The sequence below is a fragment of the Musa acuminata genome, unplaced genomic scaffold, assembly GCF_036884655.1.
Source record: "Musa acuminata AAA Group cultivar baxijiao unplaced genomic scaffold, Cavendish_Baxijiao_AAA HiC_scaffold_1137, whole genome shotgun sequence".
Classification (NCBI taxonomy): Eukaryota; Viridiplantae; Streptophyta; class Magnoliopsida; order Zingiberales; family Musaceae; genus Musa; species Musa acuminata.
In genome coordinates, this window is record NW_027021349.1 from 4,032,280 (window position 1) to 4,060,116 (window position 27,837).

The 27,837-nt window shown below is 38.7% G+C and overlaps 2 protein-coding genes across 5 annotated transcripts; one reads left to right on the forward strand and one right to left on the reverse strand.

The window, feature by feature from the left end:
* The first annotated feature begins 1,232 nt into the window (after window positions 1–1,232).
* LOC135671007 (transcription factor PCF5-like) lies at window positions 1,233–3,021 on the forward strand. Its single transcript, XM_065178836.1, has one exon. The coding sequence runs from the start codon at window positions 1,467–1,469 to the stop codon at window positions 2,700–2,702; it is 1,236 nt and encodes a 411-aa protein (XP_065034908.1). The 5' UTR covers window positions 1,233–1,466; the 3' UTR covers window positions 2,703–3,021.
* A 1,071-nt stretch (window positions 3,022–4,092) lies between these two features.
* On the reverse strand, window positions 4,093–27,837 carry LOC103999678 (putative callose synthase 8). 4 transcript variants are annotated; one of them, XM_065178834.1, is made up of 41 exons: window positions 27,437–27,837; window positions 26,738–26,838; window positions 26,163–26,233; window positions 25,904–25,982; window positions 25,687–25,797; window positions 25,329–25,451; window positions 25,069–25,161; window positions 24,892–24,983; window positions 24,641–24,767; window positions 24,052–24,189; window positions 23,899–23,975; window positions 23,669–23,810; window positions 17,941–18,060; window positions 17,728–17,845; window positions 17,280–17,608; window positions 16,275–16,327; window positions 16,141–16,201; window positions 14,910–14,991; window positions 14,783–14,832; window positions 14,569–14,655; window positions 14,340–14,474; window positions 14,138–14,232; window positions 13,957–14,041; window positions 13,724–13,884; window positions 13,484–13,607; window positions 13,283–13,377; window positions 13,069–13,207; window positions 12,857–13,008; window positions 10,393–10,499; window positions 10,210–10,308; window positions 10,042–10,110; window positions 9,663–9,837; window positions 9,477–9,588; window positions 7,761–7,880; window positions 7,568–7,683; window positions 7,385–7,468; window positions 7,174–7,286; window positions 6,858–7,087; window positions 4,775–5,623; window positions 4,495–4,680; window positions 4,093–4,406 (listed from the first exon to the last, which is right to left on the reverse strand). In XM_065178834.1, exons 1-41 carry the CDS (start codon window positions 27,624–27,626, stop codon window positions 4,176–4,178), a joined length of 5,721 nt encoding a protein of 1,906 aa, XP_065034906.1. In that variant the 5' UTR covers window positions 27,627–27,837; the 3' UTR covers window positions 4,093–4,175. The 4 variants fall into 4 exon arrangements, with proteins under 4 accessions (XP_065034906.1, XP_009419766.2, XP_065034907.1 ...); XM_009421491.3 differs by having other exon boundaries at window positions 10,015–10,110; window positions 27,437–27,835; XM_065178835.1 differs by lacking the exons at window positions 26,163–26,233; window positions 26,738–26,838; window positions 27,437–27,837 and having other exon boundaries at window positions 10,015–10,110; window positions 25,869–25,982.

Sequence of the window (27,837 nt, forward strand, 5' to 3'; positions counted from 1 at the left end):
TGGGGGAGGGGGGAAGAAAGCAAAAGAAGAGGAGGCAGTGCTTAGATTCTGGTGGGCATGGCACCGACCGCGTGCCAACCATTTCTTTATGCGTGCAGATCCGGGAGTTGTAATCATGGAGCAGAGCAGAATGACGCGTGGAGCGACAGCTTGGGATAGCGTTTCATAGCATGGATACGATGGCAATCTCAATACCACTATCATCATCATCATCATCATCCTGCTGCTGCTGCTGCTGTTGCCCACAGTTCCGAGTACGGTTGACAAGGTTAATGACACAGGAACAAGCGATGTCGCTGTCGGGAGAGAGAAGAAGGCAACAACAGCAAAAGGTAATGGGCAGGCTGCAGTTGGTCAGAGTGACCTCGAGGAAGAAGAAGAGGATGGACGGGGAGGAGGAAGAAGGGTCGTTTGGCAACGCCATGTAGCCACGGGTGGGGAAAAGGTGGCTTCTCTTTTCGCAAAGGCGCTTAAAGGAGTCGGTGACCGAGAGAAAGGGACAATTGTCACTGTCCTTCAAGCTCAAAAGAGGAGAGAAAGAGATGGGAGACAGAGAGAGAGAGAGAGACAGCAGTGAGGATGGAGGACTTGCTTTTCTTATCTCTTCAACAGCGGACTGAAGAGGTCAAGGCTGCTGCTTCGGGGTCTTTGCCTTGGGTGATGGGGTGTGATCTCTCTCTCTCTCTCTCTCTCTCTACCCTCTGCCCAAGACTGGCATCCACAGGATGGGTTCTTCTTCCAAATAATAGGCCCAGGCCCACTCTCTCTACCTCCCTCTCTCTCCCTCTCTCTCTCTTCCGCTTCTTCGCGTCCAACTAAAACCCAAACCCATGTCCGCATTCCTCGTCCTTGCAGCTGTTCCACAGGATGTGCTTCTCCGCCCTCCACTTGGTTGAAGCGATGTGATGGCTGGGATCGGAAATCCGACTCAGGGCTCCTCTTCCTCAGCTGCGTTCTTGATCAGCTGAGGATCTACCTTTTGTTTCCTTGCTTCTTCTTGCGTTGAGCTTGATTCCGAGGGTTGTGTTGGTTGCGTAAGAGCTCAGGTGGTCGTGTCCGGTGATGGACTCCTGGGGCTTGGATGGCCAAACCTTTTGCAAGCAGGAGCAGCAATGAGAGGAGAGCGAGATGCTACCAGTTTAGCCGCAGAAGGAGAAGGAGAATATGTGGCAAGAGGAAGCAGAGAGAAACAAGATCTGGTAGCAGCAGCAGCAGCAGCCATAGGTTGGTGAGATCGAAAGCTGGAACAGGGACGCAAGAAGAGGGAGAAGGATCTGGATCCGACAGAGGCTCCCTATCTTCCGATTCCGGCGGAACCAAACGAAAGCGGAGGAGGAGAAAGAGAGGTAGAAAACGGAGGAGGAGTTCAGCTTCATCAAAGCCACCGCCACGACTGGGGCGCTTACGTTTCTTCTTCTTCGGCTGCCACCGCTTCCTTCTCCGAGTATGCCCGGCTTCCCGAGAGGATGGGGGAGGGCTACAGCCACCAAAGCCTCTTCCTGCAGCAGCAGCAGCAGCAGTTGCAGCGGCCGGTTGCGCGCTCGAGGCTCGGCGGCGGCGGCGTGAGGGGCGGCGCGGTCGGGGAGATCGTGGAGGTCCAGGGAGGCCACATTGTGCGGTCCACCGGCCGCAAGGACCGCCACAGCAAGGTGTGCACCGCCAAGGGCCCCCGCGACCGCCGCGTCCGCCTCTCCGCCCACACCGCCATCCAGTTCTACGACGTGCAGGACCGCCTCGGCTACGACCGCCCCAGCAAGGCCGTCGACTGGCTCATCAAGAACGCCAAGACCGCCATCGACGAGCTCGCGGAGCTTCCTCCCTGGACCCCCTCCGCAACCGTCGCCTCTTCCTCCCGCCGTCCTCCACCTCCTCCTCCCAATCAGTTCCCGTCCACCGAGCAGGCCACCGGCGAGTCCAGCAGGAAACCGATTCCAGTAGCCGATCCAGTCGCTTCCGTTGCTTTCAGCTTTGGCGGCGGCGGCGGTGCTAACGCTAGCTTTCTGCCACCATCACTGGACACCGACTCGATCGTCGATACGATCAAGTCCTTCTTCCCAGTGGCTGCTGCTTCGGCTGGTACTTCGCTGTCCTCTACCCCTTCCGTTGGATTCCACACCTACTCATCCGACCTTCCGTCGCGAGATAGCAGCCAAGTCAAATACCTCCGCCTATCCCTCCAATCCTTCCAAGATCCGATCTTTCGCAATCCTGAATCCAGCCACCATCATCGCCACCACGGCCAATACCACCAGAGCTCAGCTCCTCCCACGCACGACGCACACTTCCCGGGCTCCGTCCAGTTCGAGTTTGGCTCCGACGAACAGGGCCACCGGATTTCTCCGTGGAACGTGGTGGAATCGAGCGGCGGCGGCTGTGGCGGAGGCCACGCATTCAGCTTCCCACCACCGCAGGCGGTGCCGCTGCACTCTGTGCTCGGCCATAGCCAGCTTTTCTCTCAGAGGGGACCCCTTCAGTCCAGTAACCCGCCCGCGATCCGAGCTTGGGCCGACCCTGCAGCTGCAGCTGCCGCAGCCGATCACCGGATGCAACCTGCGCTCCATCCGTCAATCTCATCCATCGGTTTGGCATCTGGCACCGGCTTCTCAGGGTTCCAAGTCCCGGCACGGATCCAGGGCGAAGAGGAGCACGACGGCATCATCACCGGCAAGCCGCCGTCTGCTTCCTCTGCGTCTCGCAGTTGATGGAGTCGAACAGGGGAAGCGATCACCAGCAGTCTAAAACACTTGTGTGTTCTCACAGGATTGCTTACAGAGGAGAGTGATGGGAACCCCATCATCTCTTTATGACTCTCTGGTTGGTCGGTGCCCTCACTCCTCTCTGTCATTTGCTTCTGCTTGTGTTCTATCTTCCAGTTGCAGTAGCAGTAGTCGTAGTAGTAGTAGTAGTAGTAGTTGTTGTTGTTGTTGTCATTGTTTCTCATGGTTTCATGCAACTCAAACTGCTGTCTGTGGAGATTTGCTTCTGTTTCAGCTCTCAGGAATAAAAGAAGTAGTTTTCTGAGTGGATTGAGCAATGACAGGGAGATGGATGCTTACTTGGATTGGAAGTGACTGTTAATGACATGTTCTGTATTGCCTAAAAGAAGTGGCCATGGCACCATTTGAAGCTTCATGGAATTAGTATGCACATTCCCATCTCAGTTGAAGATTCTGAGGGTTATTCTCTCTCTCTCTCTCTCTCTCTCTCTCTTTCTCTCTCTCTAAACAATGGCAGCTTTTTGTTCCACCCACTTCCATTTTATGTTGCTTGGTCACTGGAGATGCTCTTCTTTGAGCAGCAAAAGCACATACAACAATTGGAAATCAGAAAGATTGCCAGGTTAGATTCCGATCGTATTCTGAGACCTACAGCTTGTGTCCAACATCTCTTAAAAGCCAGCAAGAAGTGCTCTTGGTTGCATCAACTTTACATTCCATTGGTTTCGACTGGATCACTTGTCTCTGCTATTTTGCTTTGAACCCAAGAGAAAAGATAATTTCTTCGGATTTATACGAGAGAATGTATAACGAAATTTCTTTGTGAGTTGAGGTTAATTGAGAATTATGTATATGTATGTATATATATATATATATATATACATATACATTTTATGGCACTACTAATCTCGAGATCCTCCTTTTAGCACTACTAATATGATTTTATCATCAATTTAACTTAACAAAATTGACTCAATATACATCTATCAATTGTGGAGGAGAGAAGTCATCGAGTAGTATTAGAATTTAAAGGATGGATAATAAATCACATCTCCCTCGTCCCACATCAATAAGCCTATATATTAACTTCCTATAAAAGATTGTAGCAGGATTCGTGTGGCAAATGTAGTTCGTTATCTACAAACATCAAAGATATAAGCTTATAAGTTTTTGTTTAGTTTATTTTGAATAAAAATACTTATCTAATTTATTTCAAATAAAAACATATGTAGTATATATCTGCAAGCATCTAAGTTTTATAAGTACATACACAAGAAAACTATTTAATACAGTGTTGTTCAGTTAGATGCTCTAATGATTTAATATTTAACGTGGACAATAAGTTCTTTGTCCATTCCATTTTTGATAGTCTATATTTCTTATGTTAAATCTTGCTTGATAGAAAATAATAACAATCATATCATACACAATCAAAACTTAGTCATCCAGAGTCCCGAATTATCTGAGTTTGCTTTTCCCTGCAAGAATAGGTTGAATGTGCAGCTGCCGGTTGAATGCCTGGTTGAAGAGGACCCGCGTCTGGATGGCTGATATGACAGGCATCCATGCCAAGGCTGCGATGGGTGCAAAGAGCACACAGCCCATCCCAGAGTCGTAAGCATACGCTACGGCTTGGATGGTGTCCCACACACCCGTGTACTCGAGCTTGGGTCTCAGAACTTGAGCGATCTGCAATCAAACAACACCGATAAGAAGATATCATGTGCGATGTGTGTGTGTGTGTGTGTGTGGTGTATTTAGATATATATATACTCACCAACAGTAGCCCCCAGCCAGTGGGTATGAAGGCAAGGCAGCACACAAATAGATCCATGATGGAGAGCTTGCATACGCTCGATAGAGTGATGATGCATGCTATCGCACTCAGAAACAAAAACAACTTGAAAACCCTGAATAGAAGATGATGCTTCGCGCTAAGCCGGCGACGGCCCACATGTATCAGCTGCATCATAGTTAGTCATCATGATGGTACGAGGTAACATGTAGTATCTTCTTCCAAAGTAGAAAAGCAAAGAAGCAGAGTGGACGTAGCGTACCTTGACCAACGAGAATACGGCAACAATCACAAACCATGAAAGCACATAAACCACGATGTTTTTGCTTTGGTGTGATATGTCGAGGTGATAAACGAGCCCGTATTGATAAATGAAGAACCGCAGGGAGAGAACAACTTCGACCAGTCCGGAACTCAACCCCGAGTGCCGAAAATGAATGTGCTCGGCATTCCACCATGATTCCCAACATTTGTCTGGCTGTATGCCGATGCCGCCCTGATTGTTCATCCACTTGTTCCAGTCAGTCCAGTCCTCGACGATCTTTCGCCACACGAATCCAGAAGGATTGAAGAGGAAGGGCGTGAACAACCAGGTTCCCGCCATGAACCATGAAGAGTAAGTGATCATGACATACGCCACTGTGCTCTCATAAGTTCTCCTGAACAGGTTGTAGACGATCAAGAGGAAGAGCAACTCGAATCCTTTGACGAAGTGGCTTCGTGAGTAGAGCTGATAGTTCTCAGAAAAGCTTGCGTGGAAAACCACGAATTTGCGACCGGTGGGTCGGTATTTGGCACCACCGTGGAGAAGGGTTCTTCCGAAATGATGGGCCTTCGTTCCGAGTGAAAACGTGAAGAAGATGGAGGCCAGCTGCAATTGCATGAGAATGAAGTCACTCAAGGCCATACGGACCCCCTTCTCCAAACCAAGCTCCATCATCATGGGTAACCCGGTAAGGAGTCCTAGTTGGAGGAAAGACTGGGATGCAAGTGCTGTTTCTAACGATTTTACGTTCTGCATTCGAGCCTCCGTGATTAACGCCTTCTCCAGTCCACTAAGAACCAAGTATAGCTGGCCATAGAGGAATATATAAACCCCAAATATTGATATCTGCGAAATTTCCAACAAAAGGTAAAACCGATTAGTTAAGAGGAACAATCAATGCATGCATGTTATTATGGAAGAAGAAGCCAGAATAAACATTACGTCAACTCGGCAAGGAGGATGCTTGTAAGACAAAAAGAAAGAAACGATTATAAAGTGTGCAGAGGATCGGGATTCCAATAAGGCTGGCTATACAGGAATGCCGGTTCTTCTTGAAGTTACTGAGAGAAAATGCCGATGGATAATGATGAGTGAGTGATAAAGGGTTCAGGATTTTTGTATGCTCTATGCTAAAGTGTTTTGATCCATTTAAAATATTTGAACAAGTAGGTAAGGATACTGATGCATGGTAACATGCATGCACAAAGCTTCTTACAAGAGATCTACAAGTTGTCACCCCTACTAGTTTTATTGTATGTTCTATGCTGAAGTTTTTTTTTCCATTTAAAATATTTAAACATGTAGGTAAAGAAATTGATGCATAGTAACAGGCATATACATGTACAAAGCTTCTTACAAGAGATCTAGAAGCTGTCACCCCTACTAGTTTTTTTGTATGCTCTATGCTAAAGTGTTTTTTCCATTTAAAATATTTGAACATGTAGTTAAAGATATTGATGCATAGTAACAGGCATGTACAAGCACACAAAGCTTCTTACAGGAGATCTAGAAGCCATCACCCCTATTAGTTTTTTGTATGCTCTATAATAAAGTGTTTCTTCCATCTAAAATGTTTCAACATGTAGGTAAAGATATTGATGCATAGTGACAGATATGTACATGCACAAAGCTTCTTACAGGAGATCTAGAAGCTGTCACCTACTAGTTTTTTTGTATGCTCTATAATAAACTCCTTCTTCCATCTAAAATGTTTCAACATCTAGGTAAAGATATTGATGCATAGTGACAGGCATGTACATGCACACAAAGCTTCTTACAGGAGATCTAGAAGCCATCACCCCTACTAGTTTTTTGTATGCTCTATAATAAACTCTTTCTTCCATCTAAAATGTTTCAACATGTAGGTAAAGATATTGATGCATAGTGACAGACATGTACATGCACATAAAGCTTCTTACGGGAGATGCTATCACCCCTACTAGGTTTTTGTATGCTCTATACAAAAGTGTTTCTTCCATCTAAAATGTTTCAACATGTAGGTAAAGATATCGATGCATAGTGACAGATACGTACATGCACAAAGCTTGTTACAAGAAGAGATCTAGGAGCTGTCACCTACTAGGCTGTTGAAGTAAAACCCAACCGTCGTGAAATAACAAGAAAGCATCCGGAAAAAGTCAAAGCGTTGCCCAAGGCGGTAAATGTCACGGCTGAGGGATTGTTCACTGTTTCCATTTGCTACCTTCGCTTCGAATTTTGATATCTGATTAAGACCAACATCACGTCCTTTGCCAACTTGCATATACTCATTGTAGGTTACATATCCCCGACGTAGTGTGGAATTAAATCCTGCAAAAAATTATAAATAATAAATAAATAAATATTCATTCTTTAACAATATAACGATAGTGATGAACATAAAGAGACATGCCTACCAGCAAAGACGTCCTCGCTCAAATTGATGGTTTTAGATGCTTTGCTTACACCACCTCTTGTCAGGTGAAATACCCTGTCGAATAGATCTGGGTGTCCATAATGAAACCTCACCCTGCATGTGTGAGGATTTGGCGATCCTATTAAAAAGCAGAGAACAAAAGTAACAGCAAAAGGAAAAACAAGAAAAGAGAAAAATGGTGCGGCCCTTGCCTGAGGGGATTTGCAAGAAACCTTTGCCCGATGGTGACAAAACTAGTCTCTTGATAGGACATGAACCCCGCAAGAGATGAGACACTGCAATTACCGAGAACAAACCGTACGTAAAACAGATGCTCCGGAGTTGAATCATCATCTTGTTAACAAAGATTTGACAGGAAACAATGATAGACCGACCTTCCGGTGAATATGTGTTCCCTGAGACCAAGTATGGTCGGAGGGTTCTCTCCATGATGTCTACGAAATTCTTGAAGAACATTTCTCATTTTATACGCTTCTTCAAGATAATTGTCCTGAAAAACCAGAATGTTAAACTCGAGGCTGAAACAGCAGCAGCTAAGGTAACATGAAAAGCATCTGAAGCACATACTTGGTTCATATCAATCGTTTGTAGGGCATCACCACGAGTGAAAATAATTGCATGGTTTTGATTCTCAGGCTTCCCTTCGCCAATAATCGGTGGGCCAGGTAACTTGATACGATATATCTCCTATAGGTATTCCAACAACCAGTATCGAAATGCAAATAAGAATTTGAAATGACAAAAGAAAAAGAAAGAATGAGACTGTCTGTAAATTCTATACGAATTTCTGTTCCATCTGCAGCCAACAATGTGAAATATCAAATGAAGCACAATATAAGCCTCGTTATAGTTTCTCTTAGATACATAGGACAATTTGTTCCTTCATTCGGTGATCATCAACACAAAAAGAACAGAAAGGTCATGCAGCATTTCCGTCTGTCTCAGAGTTTTGCTGGCCACATCAACAGACTTTCTAGGTCGACACATTCGAGTCATCTTTGTTTTTTCGTTGCTTTATATTTTTACCCGTTATCTTCTGCTTAAACTCCTTCTCAAGGCTTTTGATGATTATATGAACTCTAATAGTTCAAATCTAATTTCTGATCCTCTACAATCCATTGTTTTGATGATATGCAACCTAAATTAGAAAGAGATGCATCTGGTCAAGCACAAGTTGCAAAACCATTACAAGCAGAGCAATTAAAAGTAAGGTATGTAATATCGTACCATACCGGTGTTTCGAGGTTGGCTCGGTACGGTACCGTGTACCACTTGGTACACCAGGGCATACCGAGTGGTTTTAAATAGTTCTTTCACTACTGTAGCACTATAGCACTGTAGCACGTTCCATCCGGTAATGGGCGGTCCACATACTGGTATGCCGTCGGACCAATACGTACTGCTCGTACCGGACGGTACTATTCAAAATTTCATACCATAATTAAAAAAACATATTTGACCATTTACAAAGAGAGAAGATCAAGTCATGAGGTAATTCTCGATAATAGGGGAATGGATTTGATGAACACAGAGAAATAGGAACTAAAATTGATTATAGAAAAAAAAAGGGGGGGGGGGGGGGGGGAATTTGTAGAACCGATGTTGGATAAATGACTTTAGATGGATCATCCACTGTGGAAAAAGGTTGGACAGATTTTACATCTAGCATTAAGAGCAAGGATTTAGCTTCGTGTGGCACTTGGTTGTTGACCAGATGTTCCAGCAGTATGCACGGTGCTGTGTCAGCCAACACGGCTACAAGATCTTGGTCATTGATCTTTCCAGCCATGAGGATCTCCTATTAGCAAAACATTACCATCTATTGATTCTGTAAATTTCAAGGCGAGGTAACAAGGGAATGGTGTCTTTACTTCCGACCAGGACAATCATTAAACCGATACAATCCCATGAATGAAAGACGAGGATAAGGAACTCTCAGATCATTCCATATCTTGTTGGATTAGCCACCATAGTTTGTTAGAACTTCAATTTATTAATTTCTATTTAAAAAATATTCATACTATATAAAATAATCTCAGCATAAAAAGCAAATTCAATATCATGAATGATAACAAAATAAGGATTTTAAATTACACCAATTATTCTATTTGATAAAATAACCTAAACAGGATTGTTCAATCATGCAGAGAAAATCAGATGTTCCTGGTTTGCGGTTAAAGCTCTAGCACAACTACAACCATTGCTGATGTAAAGAACATATAACTACAAAACTCAAAAAACAAATCTGACTTGGTATAAGTAAAATAATTCGAGGAGCAATACCTGATCGAGATTATTGTCTGCCTTGACCAGTACAGAAGAATAAACCTGCCGTCGATTATCAGCCGAGTTAACTTCTTTCTCCTCAATGTAAGCAACACGTAATGATGGATATCTTGAATATCAATCTTAAGTCAGTAATAATGAGAAATGAAAGATGCAAACTGCCAATGGATTTTCAAAGGATACCTTATCATCAAATCAAGTATATCCTGAGCATGTGGATCACCTGAAGATTTTTGCGCTCCAAAATTTTGGCAAGAGACGACATAAGTGAATTTCATATCGGCTAATGCATCAGACTGAGCTGACAATGCATGCTGGCTGTTTCTCTTGTTCTGTTCTCCATCAATAGCAGCATATCCTTTACAGATTTATGGTTTAACAATTAACAAATAAGAACAACTTCCTAGCTTATAAATGTAAAAAAAAATTATTTCTAACAAGGTACAAACTTCATTATGTAAATATTTCAAGAGATTTTAGAAAAAGTTAAGAACCATGATGGAAGAATAGGAGATTTTTTAACAAAATTCAATACCTGCTTTAAGATGTACCATTTCCCCACCTGAATTACTAGCTCTGTCCAGGAATGCTTGCAGTTTCAAAGCCTCCCTATAATACATCATTCCTCGGACTGGTTCAGTGATAAAAGAAAAATCACATATTAGATTTTTTTATAACAAACAAACGAAGCAAATCAAAGCAAAGGCATCAATTTCTGTTCTCTTATCACCAGTGCGACTCAATGTTTGTCCACGGAAAGAAGCCCAATATTGAATTTCTTCATTTGATGCCTTAGGACCGAGACGTTCTAGAAAGTTTGTCCACTCATCTAAAATAAAGAAATGAAAATCATTAGAAACATGCATATGGAATTAAGAGACAATATTTATGACAAAGCCATTCCCAAAAGTACCTGGATATATTTTTTGCATATATGAGAGAATGGATGCCCCATCTTGACTTGAGTGAAGCTCCTCATGTGAAAATTTAACTTCTTCCATATAGTAAGGAGTCATCACACTAATTTTGAGAGAATTTTAGACCATAAAATTTCATGGAAAACCAAAATTTTCTTTTAATGGATAATAAAAAACCAAAAGAATATCATTGACTAATGCTCTTCATTTCAAGGTTTGCCATGCCGCAGCATGCCACTCAATATGGACGGTATGTATCGGTTCTACAAGGAACTCGTACGGACGGTATATATCGGTTTATTGGTATGTCCTACCATAGTGTGTGTCAGTACATCAATACGGTTAGGTATATATCATATCGACGGTCGATTGGTCTATCAATACGGACCGGTAAGACGAACCATGCTTCATTTTACTAGTTCAGCAACTTTTTTTCTTTAAAGTAAAGAATATTAAAAAATAAAAATTTTATCATTTAAGAAAAGCCTATTGTCACTACATGGAATTTGATTAGGAAAATGAATTTCAAAATTCAGTTCAATTAGTTTAGTAGTTTTGCAAATATCACTGAGAGATATTATAATAATCAAGTGGAATGAGAAAGAATGGCAGACAAGGTAGGTTACTACACACCATGTAAATCTTGATAACTTGATATGAATTCCATAACTATGACATTACTACAATTTAAAACTTCAAACTTCCTTAATATGCCAGAAAACAATAGGGATCCTACATTTATTATCTTTGTTGAAAATCAATGAACTTTAATGGTACGTATCAAGAAAAGCACTCTAAGAGTTTCTTTTCCAAATTTGTCATGACTGACGATAATTCCTCTGGCTGGTAGTGGTTCAAACATACTAAATCAAACCGAGCATAACAATAGGCAAAATTGATATCCTACACCCAACTTATCTTACAAGGGCCATATGAGATAAAATCTTCTATCACCAGGTTGAGTCACATAATGTTAGCCAAACAACAAATTTTGTTTAATTACTTATTTCCATTATGATCCGACCCTTTTCTAGGCTTCTAGCATGGGTCAAGTAAGCCCTAAACTTTACTGGTGTTACCAGTTTTTAGTTCCGCCTTGTTGGCAACTTTTGGAGGCCAATCTAGGGCCAATTCAATTGTTATATGGTCTTATAGTCTCTTCCTTAGCTTCATGGATTCAACATTCATCTTTGATACCAAACCTTTATTTGTTAGAATCCCACTCATGGACCCAGACCTAGACACGAGGCAGCCATTTTCAGATTCAAGTTACACAATTTAGCATCAGCACCAAGAGCGCTGGCTCCCCCCCAAGGAGTTAACAAGCAGGCCATGTTACCACTAGACTAATCAGTGCTTCTCTTTGTTGGTTAACCACATGGGAAAGCACGCAAGCCTACTAAGTGACCACTTGATCCTACATTTACATAGATAGTCCATGCCAGAGCTTATGCTGGATTCATGCTGACTCCTAGTATAAAACTGAACTTTAATCAGCGTGTCACAAAAATCCAACATCTTACCTAATTTGAGCAGTCTAATGGAAAACAAGCTACATCAGCCCTATTCCAAAACATTGAGAACATTTCTCTTTGTTGTTACTTTCTAAATAATTTTCATCACTGTTTCTAGCAACTAGTTTAGTAAGTCAGAAAATCCTCTTTTGAGCGCTGGGAAGATGGAAACATGTACAAAAAAAATTAGAAAAATTAGCACAAGGGCATTTAGATGGAAGACTAATGTTACTTAAAAAAAGGAATTTCTTATATTCGTGGAAATTAAAGATATCACCGACTAAATTCAATTACATCCATCAATTCTCACTGATCCTTGATAAAATATTCATGCATTATTGTTGTTCTAAAGGGTTCTGCACAACCTGACAAAAGATAAAACATTTTATCTCCATCTGCATACAAGTTGGTAGAGACACCTCTTTCTCCATAGAATGGACACCTGGTTCCAATAACCCACTAATGAAACTGTGCAGTTCCCACCTCAATGGCAGCTTTAGAACATTTACTGAGTTTTTAAGCATGCAATAATATTTTATCGTTTTGCCACATTATCCTATATCTAGAGATAAAGACAGTCCCTAAAGACATAGAAACATCAAATTATAATCATGTATATTATTGAAATATTGAATATATAACTTAATATAATTTGGATTCGTCATTTCGAGTATTGGACCCATCTCGAAGATTTGTCAGGTCCATATGCATCGATCTACATCGATGTCCTGACAAACGGAACGCTAGGGCGTACCGGTGGGGACTCAGGTGATCCGTGTCTCGATTGCCAGTCGGATCAGTCCATACCGACTGTATTGTACTAACTCAGGCAGTACAACAAACGTTGGTCTATGTTACACTTGAATGACAAAATGTCACGAACTGATGATAAATGATGATAAAGACTCAAAATACTTCGGTGAAAATAACTGATCAATTTCGGTACCTGAATGACAACATGTTACACACTTTAGGAGCACTAGGCATATCCATGAACAAAGATGTCGCAAAGAATGAGATGCGTCTTCCAGCCTCCAAGTTAGTGGGAATGTCCATAGCTTTTTCTTTGACGGTGAGCAACAAATATAGTCGCTTAACCTGCCCAAAAGATGGTGTCATACGAAGAAATTATGCTTTTCAGATATATAAGTGATTGACCTGTTCTTTCAATGAATCATCATCAGGAAATGGGAAACATATGGCACAGTCAGATGCAAACAACTCTGGCTGATGACATCCAAATAAACCATCACCATCTAACACCAGATTCGTGGAGCAATTGATCATGTCCAAGATACTGTTATCAATGAATCCATCAACAGAAGAACAGAAACAATTAAAATACAACAGATCAATATCTTCTGTTGCTCACCTTGAATTATTCATCATCACATCTTTTGCCAAAATCTCTATTATATCTTGAAGTAAAATGACTACTTTCTCTCGATGAGCTAGTTTGTTTTCAAACTACACAAAGAGTCAAAGATAGCCCACATGTCAAAAGAGGCAACTTAAGATTTAAGCAGTAGGATGACTTTTAAAGTCAGTATCTGAACAGCCACAGTATAATTACCAGAAATTCAACCAGGTGGACAAGCTTATCATGTATAATAGGAAGTTCATTCATCTGAAAATCCACAAGAAGGCTTGAATTTTTAATACCTTGTTCAATTTTTTTGAAAATATCCCCCACAACTCTGAACCAAAAGCCAGTTATGTTATAACAATATTTAAAAGTATAAAGGAGTTTATTGATTCCAAGAGACAGAAATATAGGAAACATGAGTAAAATATGAGTGACAAAAAGGTCTACCTTTTCTCTAGATCACCAGTGATGAGGAACTCGAAGATACTCTTCAGTGAGTCATAAGATTCATTAATAGCATTGATCATATAACTATCTTTGTTTATTTTTCGCTGAAGTTGCTCATACTTCCCCGCAAAATCTTTAGTCACATTCACTGCTGCCGAAAACTAAAATGAAAAGGGCTCCTAAGTTATAGAACTGTATTATGATGCATATGGCATTCCAAAAATAGAAGTTACCTTACTAGCCAAAAGAAATAATGGCCACCTTATAGAATTAGAACTCAAATTTGCAGACACTGGCATGATCATTAAATCCAACTCTCTATTGGCAAAGAAATTAAACTGTCATATAATGTGTTCGATTAAACTGTCATACAATGTGGAAAGTATCAATTCAAACAAATGAGTTACAAAGTACCTGTTACTTATTAAATCCTCCTTGCGAAAGCTGCTGATAATTTGATTCCAAACTGTAGCAAATCTAACCAGGTCACTCCTTTCACGTTTTAAATCCTAATTAAGTAAATTAAAAGAGAAAATTAGAAAAAAAAAAAAAGGGGAATCAACTCTTTTATTGATAAAATTAGTTTTAAAAAGATTGTGCAAAGAAAGACATCCACCTTAAAAATGTTGTTGTGTAAAAAGTTTCTGTAAGTCCTCTTATTTTCTTTTTGTGATGTGCGAGGAACAAGAAAATCATTGAACCTAGAGGGCAAGGAGTGGAACCGACTTCTCACCATTCCCATTGTACGAATCTGGATTTGAATGATACAATCAGCACTAAAGCATATGCTAGTTAAATAGGCATCAAGCTGGAGACTTAGATTGGAACAAAACTTGGCAACTCACCTCCCCGAGATGATGGATGATACCATAAACTCCACCAAATATTGTACAAAATATAGAATACCATATCTGTGTGTCCATAAAATATACCTGAATGGAAAATGAAAGCAACAGAATCAAAGTTCAAGAATCTTCCAGCAAATTGCATGGAACTAAGAATAGAAAAGACACAAACAACAAAGAACATGTTTAATTTTGTAAATGGGAAGATATTTACAAGAAGAACTGGGGCCCAGATTGCAAGGATTGCGCCGGCATTGTTTTTGACTGAAGCAAGAAAGAAGACAATTAGTTATAGACATCATATAAATTTCATCCATAAATAATGCTATGAGAAAAGGCACCTTTTGGAAAGAGCTCATGCCAATCATACTCATTTACATTAACTTTCATTATTTGCTTTGTTGGCTGTACAAGAAGTTTTATCTGCATATGAGGACAAGGAGTCATTTGGCTATTAGTACAATGACAAAAAAAAATGCAAGCTCAGTCTGACTTGTGAAACTTATATGAAACAAAATAGATCAATAGTACTTATATGAAAACTTGTGATCAATAACCTAAAAGAAGAGGAAATGATGCAAATGTGTTAACATTCAAAATGTAATTTGTTATTTAATTGAATATATCATGACTGTTTAGTCATAATCTAAACACAAAAAAAATCATAAAGATCCAGAAAAGACAGATTAGGATTAAAAACATCATTAGGCATTAGCAACTGTTTGGCTGCCATAAAAAGGTTAAGTTGAAACACAATATGGTTAACTGCTTTAGACATTAGCATCTATTTGAATCCAAGAAAAAAGTTGGAAAAGTAATTTATATTACAACATATCTCCACTGAGAACAAGGATGTCACTTGTGTATGGAGGCACAAAAAGGTAAAACTTCCTCTTCTTTTTGGAAGATATCTAGAGAGGTCAAGGGGAGTTCTGAATAAGTTTTCTTTTCATTTACTGGAGAAGTCCTGAAAAACAATTTTCCTAGTAAATTCCAAACAGTTCAATTTTCCTATTGAACAAACATCAGAAACAGAGGTTTGGGTAAAAACAGATCAATGAAAATTTTCATGCAACTGAAAACATCCTTAATGATTATTCAAAATACTTATTTGCAAGACACCGAAACCGAAATGCACACACATTTAATAATCAGATCTTAAAATTCAGTATATTCAGTTATTCAACATGACTAATGTATTTTCCTTTTATGCTTTTGACAAAAGGACAACATTGTTGGCCATTTTTTTGTAAATGCCATTACAAATTTAAGCTACTACAGTTCAATATGGTGTGCTCATGATCCAAAGATCTGCATGTGAAATCCAAAGTTCAATTGTCATTAATAGCTGCAATTAGACCAGCAATGAGCATTCAGCATTTGCCTTAAAAAGAAAGTCAACAGTGAAAGAGTCACATTCTGGGCTGTGAAAGCATAATTTTACTTTTTGACATATCCACATAAAAATCTGTAACCAAAAGTTCAAAAGTTGCATTTAATATCAAATTTTCTTGTTGTGCTTTCCTTGATCTTGTTTACCAATCTTGTCCCTGGATTTAGTCATCCTATTACCTCAAAATAATAGCTGAACAAAAGTTTGATTGTCAATAGAATCACCCAAAATGTTGTGTACCTGAGAGAGAGAAAGAGGATATTAGCCAATGGTACTAACAATAATGTATAAAATTGATAGATCAGGAAATTACTTCAGAAGAGAAACTTGGCCCATTTGCATTCCTCGTCCAATGTATAGTCGTGGCTACAGCAAAAAATCTTATCAGCATTTATAAACAGATCAACTTAATTCAACAATTGACAGCATGTAGGATCATTAAAATTTTCCCTATAAGATGTTTAAGAAAAGAAAATGTGGGAAATACAATGACAAATTTCAAATTCCAGAAATTTTCTCAGATATTACTATGCACTTATTGGAATATAAGCTAATGAGAATAAAAACTCTATATAAAATTCCAGGATAACATGAGAACTTCCATGTGGTTTTCAAATTAAGTTGGCTAAAGGGGTTGTGATGCATTTAATGGGTCATGTTGTGTCAAATGATTTGACCTGACAAGACCTGAACTATAATTAATAAGGTCAAACAGGCTATTTGTGATAAGCCAACAATAAATAGTTCAGGTAAGGATTTTTGACCTTTTGACACACTCAACTATAATGATCATGTTCAGGTCTCGTGTCAAGGTCAACCCAACAGCAATCCAATCCAACCCATTGACACCCCATCAGCAAGCCTCTATATTTATCAATTTGGAGTCATCTATATATTTCACAATCCACCATTTAATTCCCCTACAACAAATATTGTTCTTATACTTCAAATTATGCGGGTCTACTCAAAACCAAGGGCCCTAATATACATAAGTCCATCTGTAAAATATGGAGCTGATCGACTATTGTATGCTTTCATTTTTGTTTTACTCTTTACTCATTTTTTCCAACATTTTAACTGTCATTTGAAAGCTATAAACATGTTTGAATAGTTAGATGCATATCCCATTCAGATGGACAAGGAGGTTATCCTTGGAAACAAAAAGATAACTACCTAGGCATTCACCTTGATCCACTACAACAAATAAATAACTGAGACATGATTGTTAATGCTTTGTATATGTCCTAGAAAAAAAAGAGAGTTATGCTGCTAAGTTTATGGAGAATTAAGCATATAATAACATGAGGACGATACTTACTTGAGCCCACCAGGAAATGAATTTACAGATTTGCCAATTTGAGGTCTCAAGATAACTGCTAACAGCAGGAAAGAAAAATAATGCCATTCCAACGACATTACTAGTCAAGTATATTGCGACCACAATCATATATGGTGATAAGCAGAACAGATAAAGATTGCTCTGAGATAGTTTTGTGGAGCAAACATAATTTTTTTGAGAAGTGGCATACACAGCTGGTAGAATTATCGTCCATATTGCACATATACAAAACTTCAAAGCAAATCTTAGTTTCTCATTAAAGTTCAGGGTATGCCTTGCTTTCCATGTAAATACAAAGTCAACAGTCACTGCAATTGATCAAATATGATAAAGGAGTCATTCAGTACATAATCTATGATATTGACAGAAATAGTACATTATGTGTAAAATTGTAGTCAGAAATAATGCAAAATATTGGGAGAAAAACCTTGTATGAGCCTAAGAACTGCATTAGTCACAAAAATGCTTAAAATATCTCCGAAGACTAAGGGATCAAGTAATTCAAGAGGAGTCTCCAAGCCATGCCATGCCATGATTATCATAACCTGTGAATTATAGTGATATTTGAGAAACAAGAAAACCATTTTTACAACAGAATAAATGAAAGAAAATGCCAAAAAGTTTTACAAGCTGTATAAACCTGGAGAGCAAGTATAAGAAATGTCCACATCCGGTCAAAGCTTCTAAATAGATGCCAGAATGATCGAATTTCTACAAAGTTTGTCTTGCCCACCCACTTAGAGTGCGAAGTTATAGTTTCCTAAGAGACATATTGTATCATATCAAAGGAAAAGATTATACAATAACAAAAATATAATTACTTGAATTTTCTATGCATATCGATCAAATGAAGTATAAACCAATCTTGTGTTGCCGACTCACAAATACACATAATGGATCATAAGAGTAGCATCACCAAAAAAAGAAACAAGATGAAATTTGACCAGTTTAATGAGGTGATTATGTTATTACCACAAAGAGGGAGATGGAGAATGATAAGTACAATTTTGAAATTTCAATTTTCAAGTAATTCTCATTGAAAAGTAACATAAGCAGTCCTTTTCATTGCCCTCTGATGGTTGCTCACCCCACTTACACTTAAAAACTGAATGTCCATTAAAGTTTATTCCATGATTTGTCATACCACGGTATGCCGTGCGGTATGGGTGGTACATATCGATCTGATAGGGAACTGGTACGTGAACCACTCTATAATGAGTGGTACACATTACATGACTCCGTATCGGGTACTATTACCAATCAAGGGCTGAGATTTCCTTGTTTGAACCAAAGTAAAGGATTCCTCCCCCTTCTTCAAACTATTGCACTCTCTCAAACTCTTTCTCACTCACATCTCTGTCTCATTCTCACATTTTCATTCTCCAAAACTCAAGAAAGCTGTGATTTGTGAATTGGATCAAATTTGAGAGGCTATATTTGGGAGGATTAAGAGAAAAAATACTCTAGTATATATTCTCTTTTCAGATTTTTATTGATTTATGAGATGATTAAGTCTATTCTATGTGGTTAATGACTTAATGTCTAATATGTAATTTGACATATTTTTGATGGTAGAATAATGTTAATTAGGAAGTATTTAAGACTTTTAATGTTGTGATTAGTATGTTTAGTACTGATTTTTTCAAAAATAGACACTTAATGGGTCAAATATTTATATTTCATGCATATTAAGGTGATTTACATGTTTGTAATGGTATAATATGTTTAATTAAGTTTTTTTTTAACCTACAATTAGCAATTTTAATGATGATTTAATCAAAATTTGACCCATATTAGGTAAATTCAATGTCTTTAATACCTATTAGGGTATTTGATATATTTACAGGGGGGTGAAAGAAGACTAATTAGGGATTTATTAACTATGTTAATGTTGTGATTAGTGTATTTAATTACCATGATATCAAAATTTGACCTATATTGGTTTAATTAAATATCTTCAATGCTTATTAGAGTGTTTGACATATTTATAGTGATGAAAAAGGAATAATTATAGAGCAATTAACTATGTTAATGCTGGGATTAGTGTATTTAATGATGATTTCATCATAATTTGACCTATATTAAATCAAATTTACATATTTAATGCTTCTTAAGTTATTTAAAATATTTATAGTGGTAAAATAAAGCTAATTAATGTATAATTAATCTTTTTTATTATTGTAATTAGTGTATTCAATGATATTGAGTCAATTCTACATATTTAATGCAAAATAGGTTGATTGATATATTTATAATGATAAAGTAGGGTTCATTACGTATAATCACACTTTATTATTTTTAAATTAGGGGTAATCATAACTTGCTTATTTGATTCAATTTTGGTAAAAACATGGTACCAAAGGAATGGGCATCTGATGATTCTTGGGATCATACCCAAAAGATATATGGGAACCGTCATTGTTGACAATGTATTTATTGTGACTACATTAACAAGAGTGAAGGAATCACTCGAGTGAAAATGCATTTGGCCGGCAAGTATCCTGATATTGCAAAATGCAAGAAGGTTCCGATAGAGGTCTGTTGAACATTTCAAGATAAGTTACAACAAGCAAGGAAAGATACAATAAAAAAGAAGATAAGAGCTGAGGAAGAATACTATAGAATTATGCAGAAACTGGTTTATAACGAATATAAGGGTCGTGACAATGATATCAACCCGGATCTCAAAGTTGGTATTCATGCATCACTGATGCATTAGCGCTTAAATGAGGAAGCAATGAGGCATCAACGACCTAACTCATAATGGATGGGACCGTGATAATGGCAATAGATCTATGACACAAGGAATCTAAAAGTCGGCCAGCATGAGGTAGTCAATTGCCCCTTATCAATTGAGCTGAATTGATAGCATGAGGCAGGGTGGAATCCGTGGTTTTATAAGAGAACTTAGCAAGAGGTCAGCATTAACTATTATTAATATTGATTCGCAAGCCTATCCTCTATAAACAACGAAGCAGACACAGATTGACGATGCATATATAAAAGAAAAGAAACAGAATATTGGGAAGGCAATTGCAAAATGATTCAACTTCCAACACAACCTAAGGTCCATATTATCATAGCATGGTCTCCTTTATTCAAAAGACTGGCATGGAGATCCAACCTCCAACACTAAAGGAAATTCACGACGTGTATTTGGATGAGAAGATGGCAAAACTAAAATATTGGATTAAATCTTTCAAGAGGCAATGAGACAAATATAGGGTGATACTAATGTGTGACAATTGGATAGGGCCAACAAGAAAGAGTATCATTAATTTTCTTGTGTATTGCAACAAATGAATGATTTTCCATAAGTCAGTTAACGTTTTCGACAAGATTCAAGATGCAAATTACATTAAAAACCTAATCGACACCATAGTAGAGGAGATCAAACCATAGTACATTGTTCAGATAGTCATCGACAATGGAGCCAATTTCAAGAAGATCATTTTACAATTGGTGAGAAAAAATATATTGTTTTGGACTCCATGTGCAGCTCATTACATGGATTTAATACTGAAGGATATTGGCGAGCTACCATCAGTCAACAAGTGTATAACTCAAGCACAATCGATCACAAAGTTTATGAATGGTAAGATACTTTGACCTGGAGTCACTTGATTTGCTATAAATCTCATTACTAAAGTCAATACAGCAAAAAAGGTAGGACCTCAAGGCAATGGTCATCTCACAAGAATGGTCTGCTTTCAGGTATTCATGATCAAGCGATTGAAAAAAAGGTAAAAAAGATTATTTTTTATTCTAGATTTTACGATATCGTAAATTAAATTATAATAGGAGTAGAACCACTTTATATTGTCCTCCATAAGGTCGATATAGATAAGCATCCCCAAATGTCTTTTCTTAGACATATGCTAATTACAACAAAAGAGGAGGTCAAGAAAGCATTTATAGATTATTTTAAGGCCGATCAATACTTATAGATCATCGATGGCAGGACCTAAGTACATATGAACCAAGACATCCATAATGTAAGTAAATTCATATTCAATGTAATTTAATTCATAATTTTTAATATTTAAAAAATTCTTACTAACGAAATTATTTGTCTTATACCTATTATTTAAATCCAGCCATTCGATTTCGGTATAGTCTTGGAATGAAAACAAATTTATTATCAGTACTAAGAAATGTTATATATCGACTCTTCCCAAGCACATAGATACAACCAGGGCTGATTATTTCATGAAACAATTGGTTCATTCTTCGACGTTGTAGCTATATTATGTCGTTACAATATGGATTCTGGTGAGAAAAAGTTACACATATGCTATATTTGACATTAATTGTTTGTTATGCTAATAAAGTCCTTTTTATATCTTTTTACAATCGAGTAGTGGCTATAGTTTAGAGATGATGCATCAAATTTAAGGAAGGTTGTCATCCGTGTACTTTTGTAGACGATGACATCTAGTGATTGTGAACATAATTGGTCAACATTCGCATTAATTCACACGAAGATACACAACAGATTATCGTACAGACGATTGAAAAACCTAGTATATGTCCATTGTAACATGCGGCTAAGGTTACGATGTGCTGAGCTCGATAAGGAGCTAAAGGAAACAAAGATTGATCTCATCGACCTCCAATAATACAACGAAGATTCAGAGCCGATGTTAGAGTGTGTCGAAGCAACGGAGAATCAAGAGGATCCTCTACTTGATGAGGCGAGAGATCCTTCATGTCCTTCATGTTTTATCACCAAGACAATAGAAGAAGAAGCACAACCCCAACAGAAGGAAGATCCTCCTCGATCAGAACGTGACATAAGGAGCTAGACAACATCGAGTCAGACTGCTCGAGGAACTAGAGACGCCCAATCATCACAGTCGTCCTCCCAATGTGCAAAGGCAAAGGCAAAGGCAAAAAGGAAGGTAGTAGTATCAGCCGCTCCATTAGAAAGAATCGAGTCAAGCGATGAGACACCTTCTCAATCGCATTCAACAACTCGCTCGGTCCAAAGACATGACAGCGACGTGGACAGCAATGCGTCGACCGATTATGGCAACGACGTCGGGGAGTCAATGGTCCCATCTACGTAATTTAAGGGTGGTGTATGGACCGAGGAGCAATATTTTACATGTCACCCAAGATTCAAATCATAGAGCTCAACAAAATACTGGTCAAGTTTATACACAAAAGGGGAAGAGAAAGACAGTAGATGATTGTGAGCAGATGCAACAGAACCTACACGGCGCAGACACAGAGCGAAGCTCATCGTATTCATAGTTGTCATATTATAAAGAATGTTATGGCCAATAGTAGTACGGTGATAGTTGGTCATTCTTCTTCGAGCAGCAATACGATAATCGATCTTATGATACGAAGTAACAGATCAATGGTGAAAATAAAAGTTTTGATATTCTCCATGTTCCACAACAATACATGCCACAATCGTCCTTGCCTCAGGAGCCGCCTTAGACACAAATGGTTCAGGATGATCAGACTACGACCATCACCACATTGATACACCATGGCATATGGTGTATCATTATACTATATCGTGGGATCAATTTTAGGATTGGGTCTGACAAACATGTCGTGGGATCAATTTTAGGATTGGGTCTGACAAACATATCAAATTAATATACAAATACATAGGATCGAGAGACCTGATCCACCGCCCGTGGAGACCCATCATTACTTTTGGTGGTAAAACTAGGTATATCCATCGATTGATATCTTGATTCATTTGAATCTTAAAGTTTAAGTTATTTAAAAATAATCTAATAATTTAAATTATTTTTTTATAGATAATTCAATATTAATGGAAGGATGGTCCAGAACATAAAGCAAAGCTACTCCTCAAAGCCCGAAAAAGATATATGTCATTATTATTTTCTAATTTAGATTATTTTTGCTTGAATTATACTAATTTCATATTTATTTCTAATTTAAAATTTTTAATATATTTTTTCTATTTTTAAAAATTTTTAGAGCTATTTTGATATTTTTTTCATACTGTCAGTATGTCTCATCGTACCGACATATGGTACGTCGATATGCCTTATTATCTACCATACTGATGGCCTGCCGATACACTGATACAGACCGGCAAGATGAACCTTAGTTTATTCTATTGTTAAATATCAATGAAATTAAATTACAATAAAAAGAAACTCATGTTAGATAAAGATACCAAATCCAAAAATACAAAGCATGTAAGTTGAGCACTAGACTAATAATTCTTATGATTTAATGGCAATTAAACAAACCTACTTTCTGTCTTGGATACATCATCTTTAATTAGTAAATTTTCAATTAACAACGATATTTTGGAAAGAGCAAGCAACTCTGTTATATTTAGTTAAAAGTCAAAGAACAAGAAATGATTGTCATACCTTAGTATCGATACTTTGATTAGAGAGAGCTGACGTACTTTGATTAGAGGTAGGCGACATACTTTGTTTAGATCGAGGTGATGTACAAAAGAAATCATGGTCAGGACGCATGGGCCAACCAAGCTTAAAACAATCAACAGACCTACAGAGAAGTTACAGAGTCAGCTGGGTGTCATAAGCATGCTCATATAGGTGTGCACCGAAGGAGATCATTAAAAGGCAATGCTCACCAAAAGAACTCATTCAGATCGTCATAATTTCTCCATGTCGAATGATCAGAGTGCCCATTTTTACTCTTTCGGGCTTCCTTCAACAATAAAATCAAGCTAAGATAACATAGAGAAGACAAATCACTAAGAAACTTGAGAATGAATGTATAGAACCTCATATATGACATCGTAGATTGGGGTAACTATGTTGTTGAGAAAAGATTCACATTCTCCTCCATATGCAGGTACGACTTTCTCTCCAGTTTTAAAGCTAATTGCGCCGGATAGCATCCCATATAAGTCACCTGCCATCTGAAAGAAGAGTTTAATCTCATCAAAGAAAGAAATAGTTTCAACAAATCTATAATTCCATGTATTAAATAACATGAAAACTAGGTCCAAACTATTAGGGTTTAACTACCTGGATCTCCAACTATGTGGTCGTCCTGCTAGCAACTTACATGGATAATCCTAGAGTCATCATGGCCTTCCTAGTTGCTTCTAACCTAGTTTTCTAAGTCCCTTCTCTCTGTCACTGACTCGCCGTACCTCATATGTGAATTGACTTATCAGGGCATGGCCTCTTTCAACATGTTTGAGCCATCTCAATTGATTATTTTCTTCTTATCTGTGGTTATATTTCTTTCTATAACACCCATTTGTCTTTCATATGTTGTTGCCTAGATGTCCAATTTGTATAGTATAGAACCTTTTTAAAAGCGACAAATAATCATACAAAATAATTATATAAATTGCACATTACCTGATGAAATATATAGCATAGGCACTCTGGCATTAGCCGTAAGTTAGAAGCCTCCCCCCATATAAGCAGATATAGAGAAATGTATAGTAATTTGTACTGTTGCACTTCCTGCTTCACAGACGGTAACCTAATGGCAAATAGAAGTAGAAGACACATTGCACATTCGTTAGTAAATGATATCAAGAGAGTAAATACCAAACAGTAGATGTTTTTGTCTAGTCAGTTAAGGAATAACTAGCCCAAGTCCTTACCAAATGTTGCTTTGTCGCCCCAAAAATTTGCACCAGTTCACATAATTTTCAAATAATTCCACCATTAGTTCATGTACCGCTCTATCATCAAGCTGACAAAGAAAAATTCTGTGTCTATACCCGTGTTTCATGAGAAACCAAATATAAGATGATGCATATCTACCCAGCAGGTTGTACCTTCAACATGGACGTGGGCTTTGGACTGAGCCTGCCTTGTATGTTAGCTAGCAGTAAAATCAGATGTTCCCGCTGATTAGCTACATTTCCTTTCTGTAAAGCACATCGACTTCATAAACTACAGTATAATGCTGAATTTAAGACACGAGGCTCACATGAAAAAGCTAAGGAACCATCAATAGAGCAATTGTTTTCCATGCCAACCGTGCATAGGTTAAGGTGGGTATCATTGCACAAAATGCATAGCTTATTCTATCTACCTGAAACCCAAACCAGCATTGAAGCCTTTCAAATAAATCCTTGTGGCCACCTGCATCATTCTGAGCACCTTCCGCTAATGGAAGACCTCGAACACTACGTACAGCAGAAACTGCAGCTTTAATCTGTAAATTTGAAGTTAAAAGATATTCCATAAGAGGATATGACATAAATCAGAATTGACACTAGTGCAAGTAGCTAAATCATGAATGTATCCTTGGCAATCGACAAAAATATAACTGAGATGGAAAGTTAGCAAATTAATACGGCAAATTGCATGCTGGCCACCTCCAGCGTATTTGACATAGCAAATTTTACGATGACATTCACTAAGAACCTCAGATAGAAGATTTATTTAACCTCTGGAAGAAGCATAATTGCATGCTGGCCACCTCTAGTGTTAAGCGGAAGAATATTATATCGATCATATGAACGGACACTTTCTTCAATGTCAACAGCAGCAGCAGCAGACTGTGAATTTGCGAGATACAATTAATATGAGAAAAGCATCAAGTGTGCTAGTTTCTTGTAGGCCAAGGAACCTTATTGACGTTTTGAAAAGGACAAAGCTGGGAACCTCAGGGCCAGCTCTAGACATGAATGCTTTCAACACTTCGAATAGCACAGACGAAACTTCACCTTCTTTCATTTTCTTCCTGGTAAAGAAGAAGTTAACTGCTAAGAAAAATGATAAAAAAACAAATAGCACATGAAAGAGCAAAGCCACCACCAATTAGGAGTCAGGAATGGTAATTTCTCTTGGGGTCAGTATAAGTGAAACCATCGATTATAAATTAGAAACAGTGACCTCTCTTGGAGTTAAAGTAATAACTTACTTGTTGTAGAAATATTTCAATTCCCGAGCATCACTTGTTTCCTTCCGCATATGCATGGTGGTATATTCATCCTGTCACGCAAAGCAAAACACAGATATGAGGAGTAGAAATATGATAGAAGATCATGACAGAGGCATACATGGAAATCTAATCAATCTTACGTGATTTGAGTACATGATTGAGGACAATATCTCCCTCAAAACTTGCATAATAAAATCTCTTTCATAGTATATTACTCAATTCAACAAAATAGACGAGATCAGAATATGAAGTATCGATACGTTCCTAGCAGTACATGCACGTGACGTGTGCACACAGGGGCACGGGGCAATGAGAAGAAAAAGAAAAGCAAACATTCGAATTACCTAATGATGTGTTATTCAACACAGAGCACTGAGACAGAGCAAGAAAATCTCTATTCATGCAAAACATCTTAAAATTTTGTATTGCAATAGCTACATGGACACCGAAAGTGATAGAAGATAAGAACATATGAGGAAATCTTATCTGTTATCAAAAAGGACTAAAACCGTAAACAAAATTGTGAGCTATTCGTAAAGGTAAGATTCAAGAACCTGCTTCAGTCTCAGAAGAAGTGCGGTTTTGAATTGTCGGACACCCCGACCGCTTGAATTTTGATCCAGCATGTGTGTGTTCTCAAAAGCATGAAAGCGACCTGTCCATGGAAGTCATCAAGAAAATGATGCGAAGTCAGCAAATTAAAAACGCATGCTATGTAACTCTTTTGAGGGAAAACTAGAAAACAGGATTGGATCCCTCTCCACCGAGCACATGCTACTGGTTGCTTCCAAACTTTATTTGTTTTGACATTAATGAATGTAGGTACATCCTACCTTTCCGAATATTCTCATTTTCTCGAGAACACATCCTACGCTCTTGAACCAAAATTTCTTCCTGCCATCCCTAAAAGAGGTGTTAAGTTGGGTTAGACATGTTGTGCCATAAGCTACGAGCTTAAGCTTTTGGATTCGAGTGGTGTTCAAGTTAACATGTCCGGGGTTCGCAGGTCTCCCTAACGACGGGTCGAAGGAACATATCATCTCTTGGATGTCGTTCTAGGTGCATCTTCCTGAATCCACTTTCGTAGGGGGGCGTTCATCCAAATAGATAATAACAGCAAAAGGATGAAGAACCAATAAATGACCTACAATCTCTACGCTCTGATTTCTCTTCTCCATGGCGATCCAAGAATCGGGTAAGTCGAGAAATGTAGATTGACCAGGAATAGGGCGACGCAGGTATCTTCTTCTTACAGTGGTAGGCGACGCGAGGGGACTCGCTCTCGATCTGGTTGGCCACGCGGAGGAAGCGGCGCACGTCGGCGACGAGCGTCGGCGGGACCTTCTCGCTGTCGAAGGGAGCCCGCGAGTACTGGGGGGCACTCGGCCGGTGGACCGACGGCATAGAGGAGGGTCCCTCCGCGGGCACGATCTCGTTCGCCATCGCCAGCCCAGCTCCAATAGGACGAGGAGATCCCTCGAAGGATTCCGATCTGATCCGCCATGGCTTTTGGATCCACGTATATGTAACAAATGTTTGCGCACATACGTCTCCGTTTGGCTTTTGCTCTTTTTGGGGTGGGCGGGCTGCGAGCGAGGTGGGAGCTTTTTTTGCTTTTGCTTTTGCTTTTGCTTTCGCTTTCGTTTCCGCTTTA

Excerpts from the sequence above, each read along its gene's own strand:
- LOC135671007 (XM_065178836.1), top strand. The coding sequence starts at position 1,467 with ATGGGGGAGGGCTACAGCCACCAAAGCCTCTTCCTGCAGCAGCAGCAG.
- LOC103999678 (XM_009421491.3), bottom strand. The coding sequence starts at position 27,626 with ATGGCGAACGAGATCGTGCCCGCGGAGGGACCCTCCTCTATGCCGTCG. Across the intron at positions 26,234-26,737 it reads TTCTTCTGAGACTGAAGCAG|GATGAATATACCACCATGCA; the intron begins GTTCTTGAATCT and ends TTTGCGTGACAG. Across the intron at positions 14,475-14,568 it reads TCATCCATCATCTCGGGGAG|ATTCGTACAATGGGAATGGT; the intron begins GTGAGTTGCCAA and ends ATTCAAATCCAG.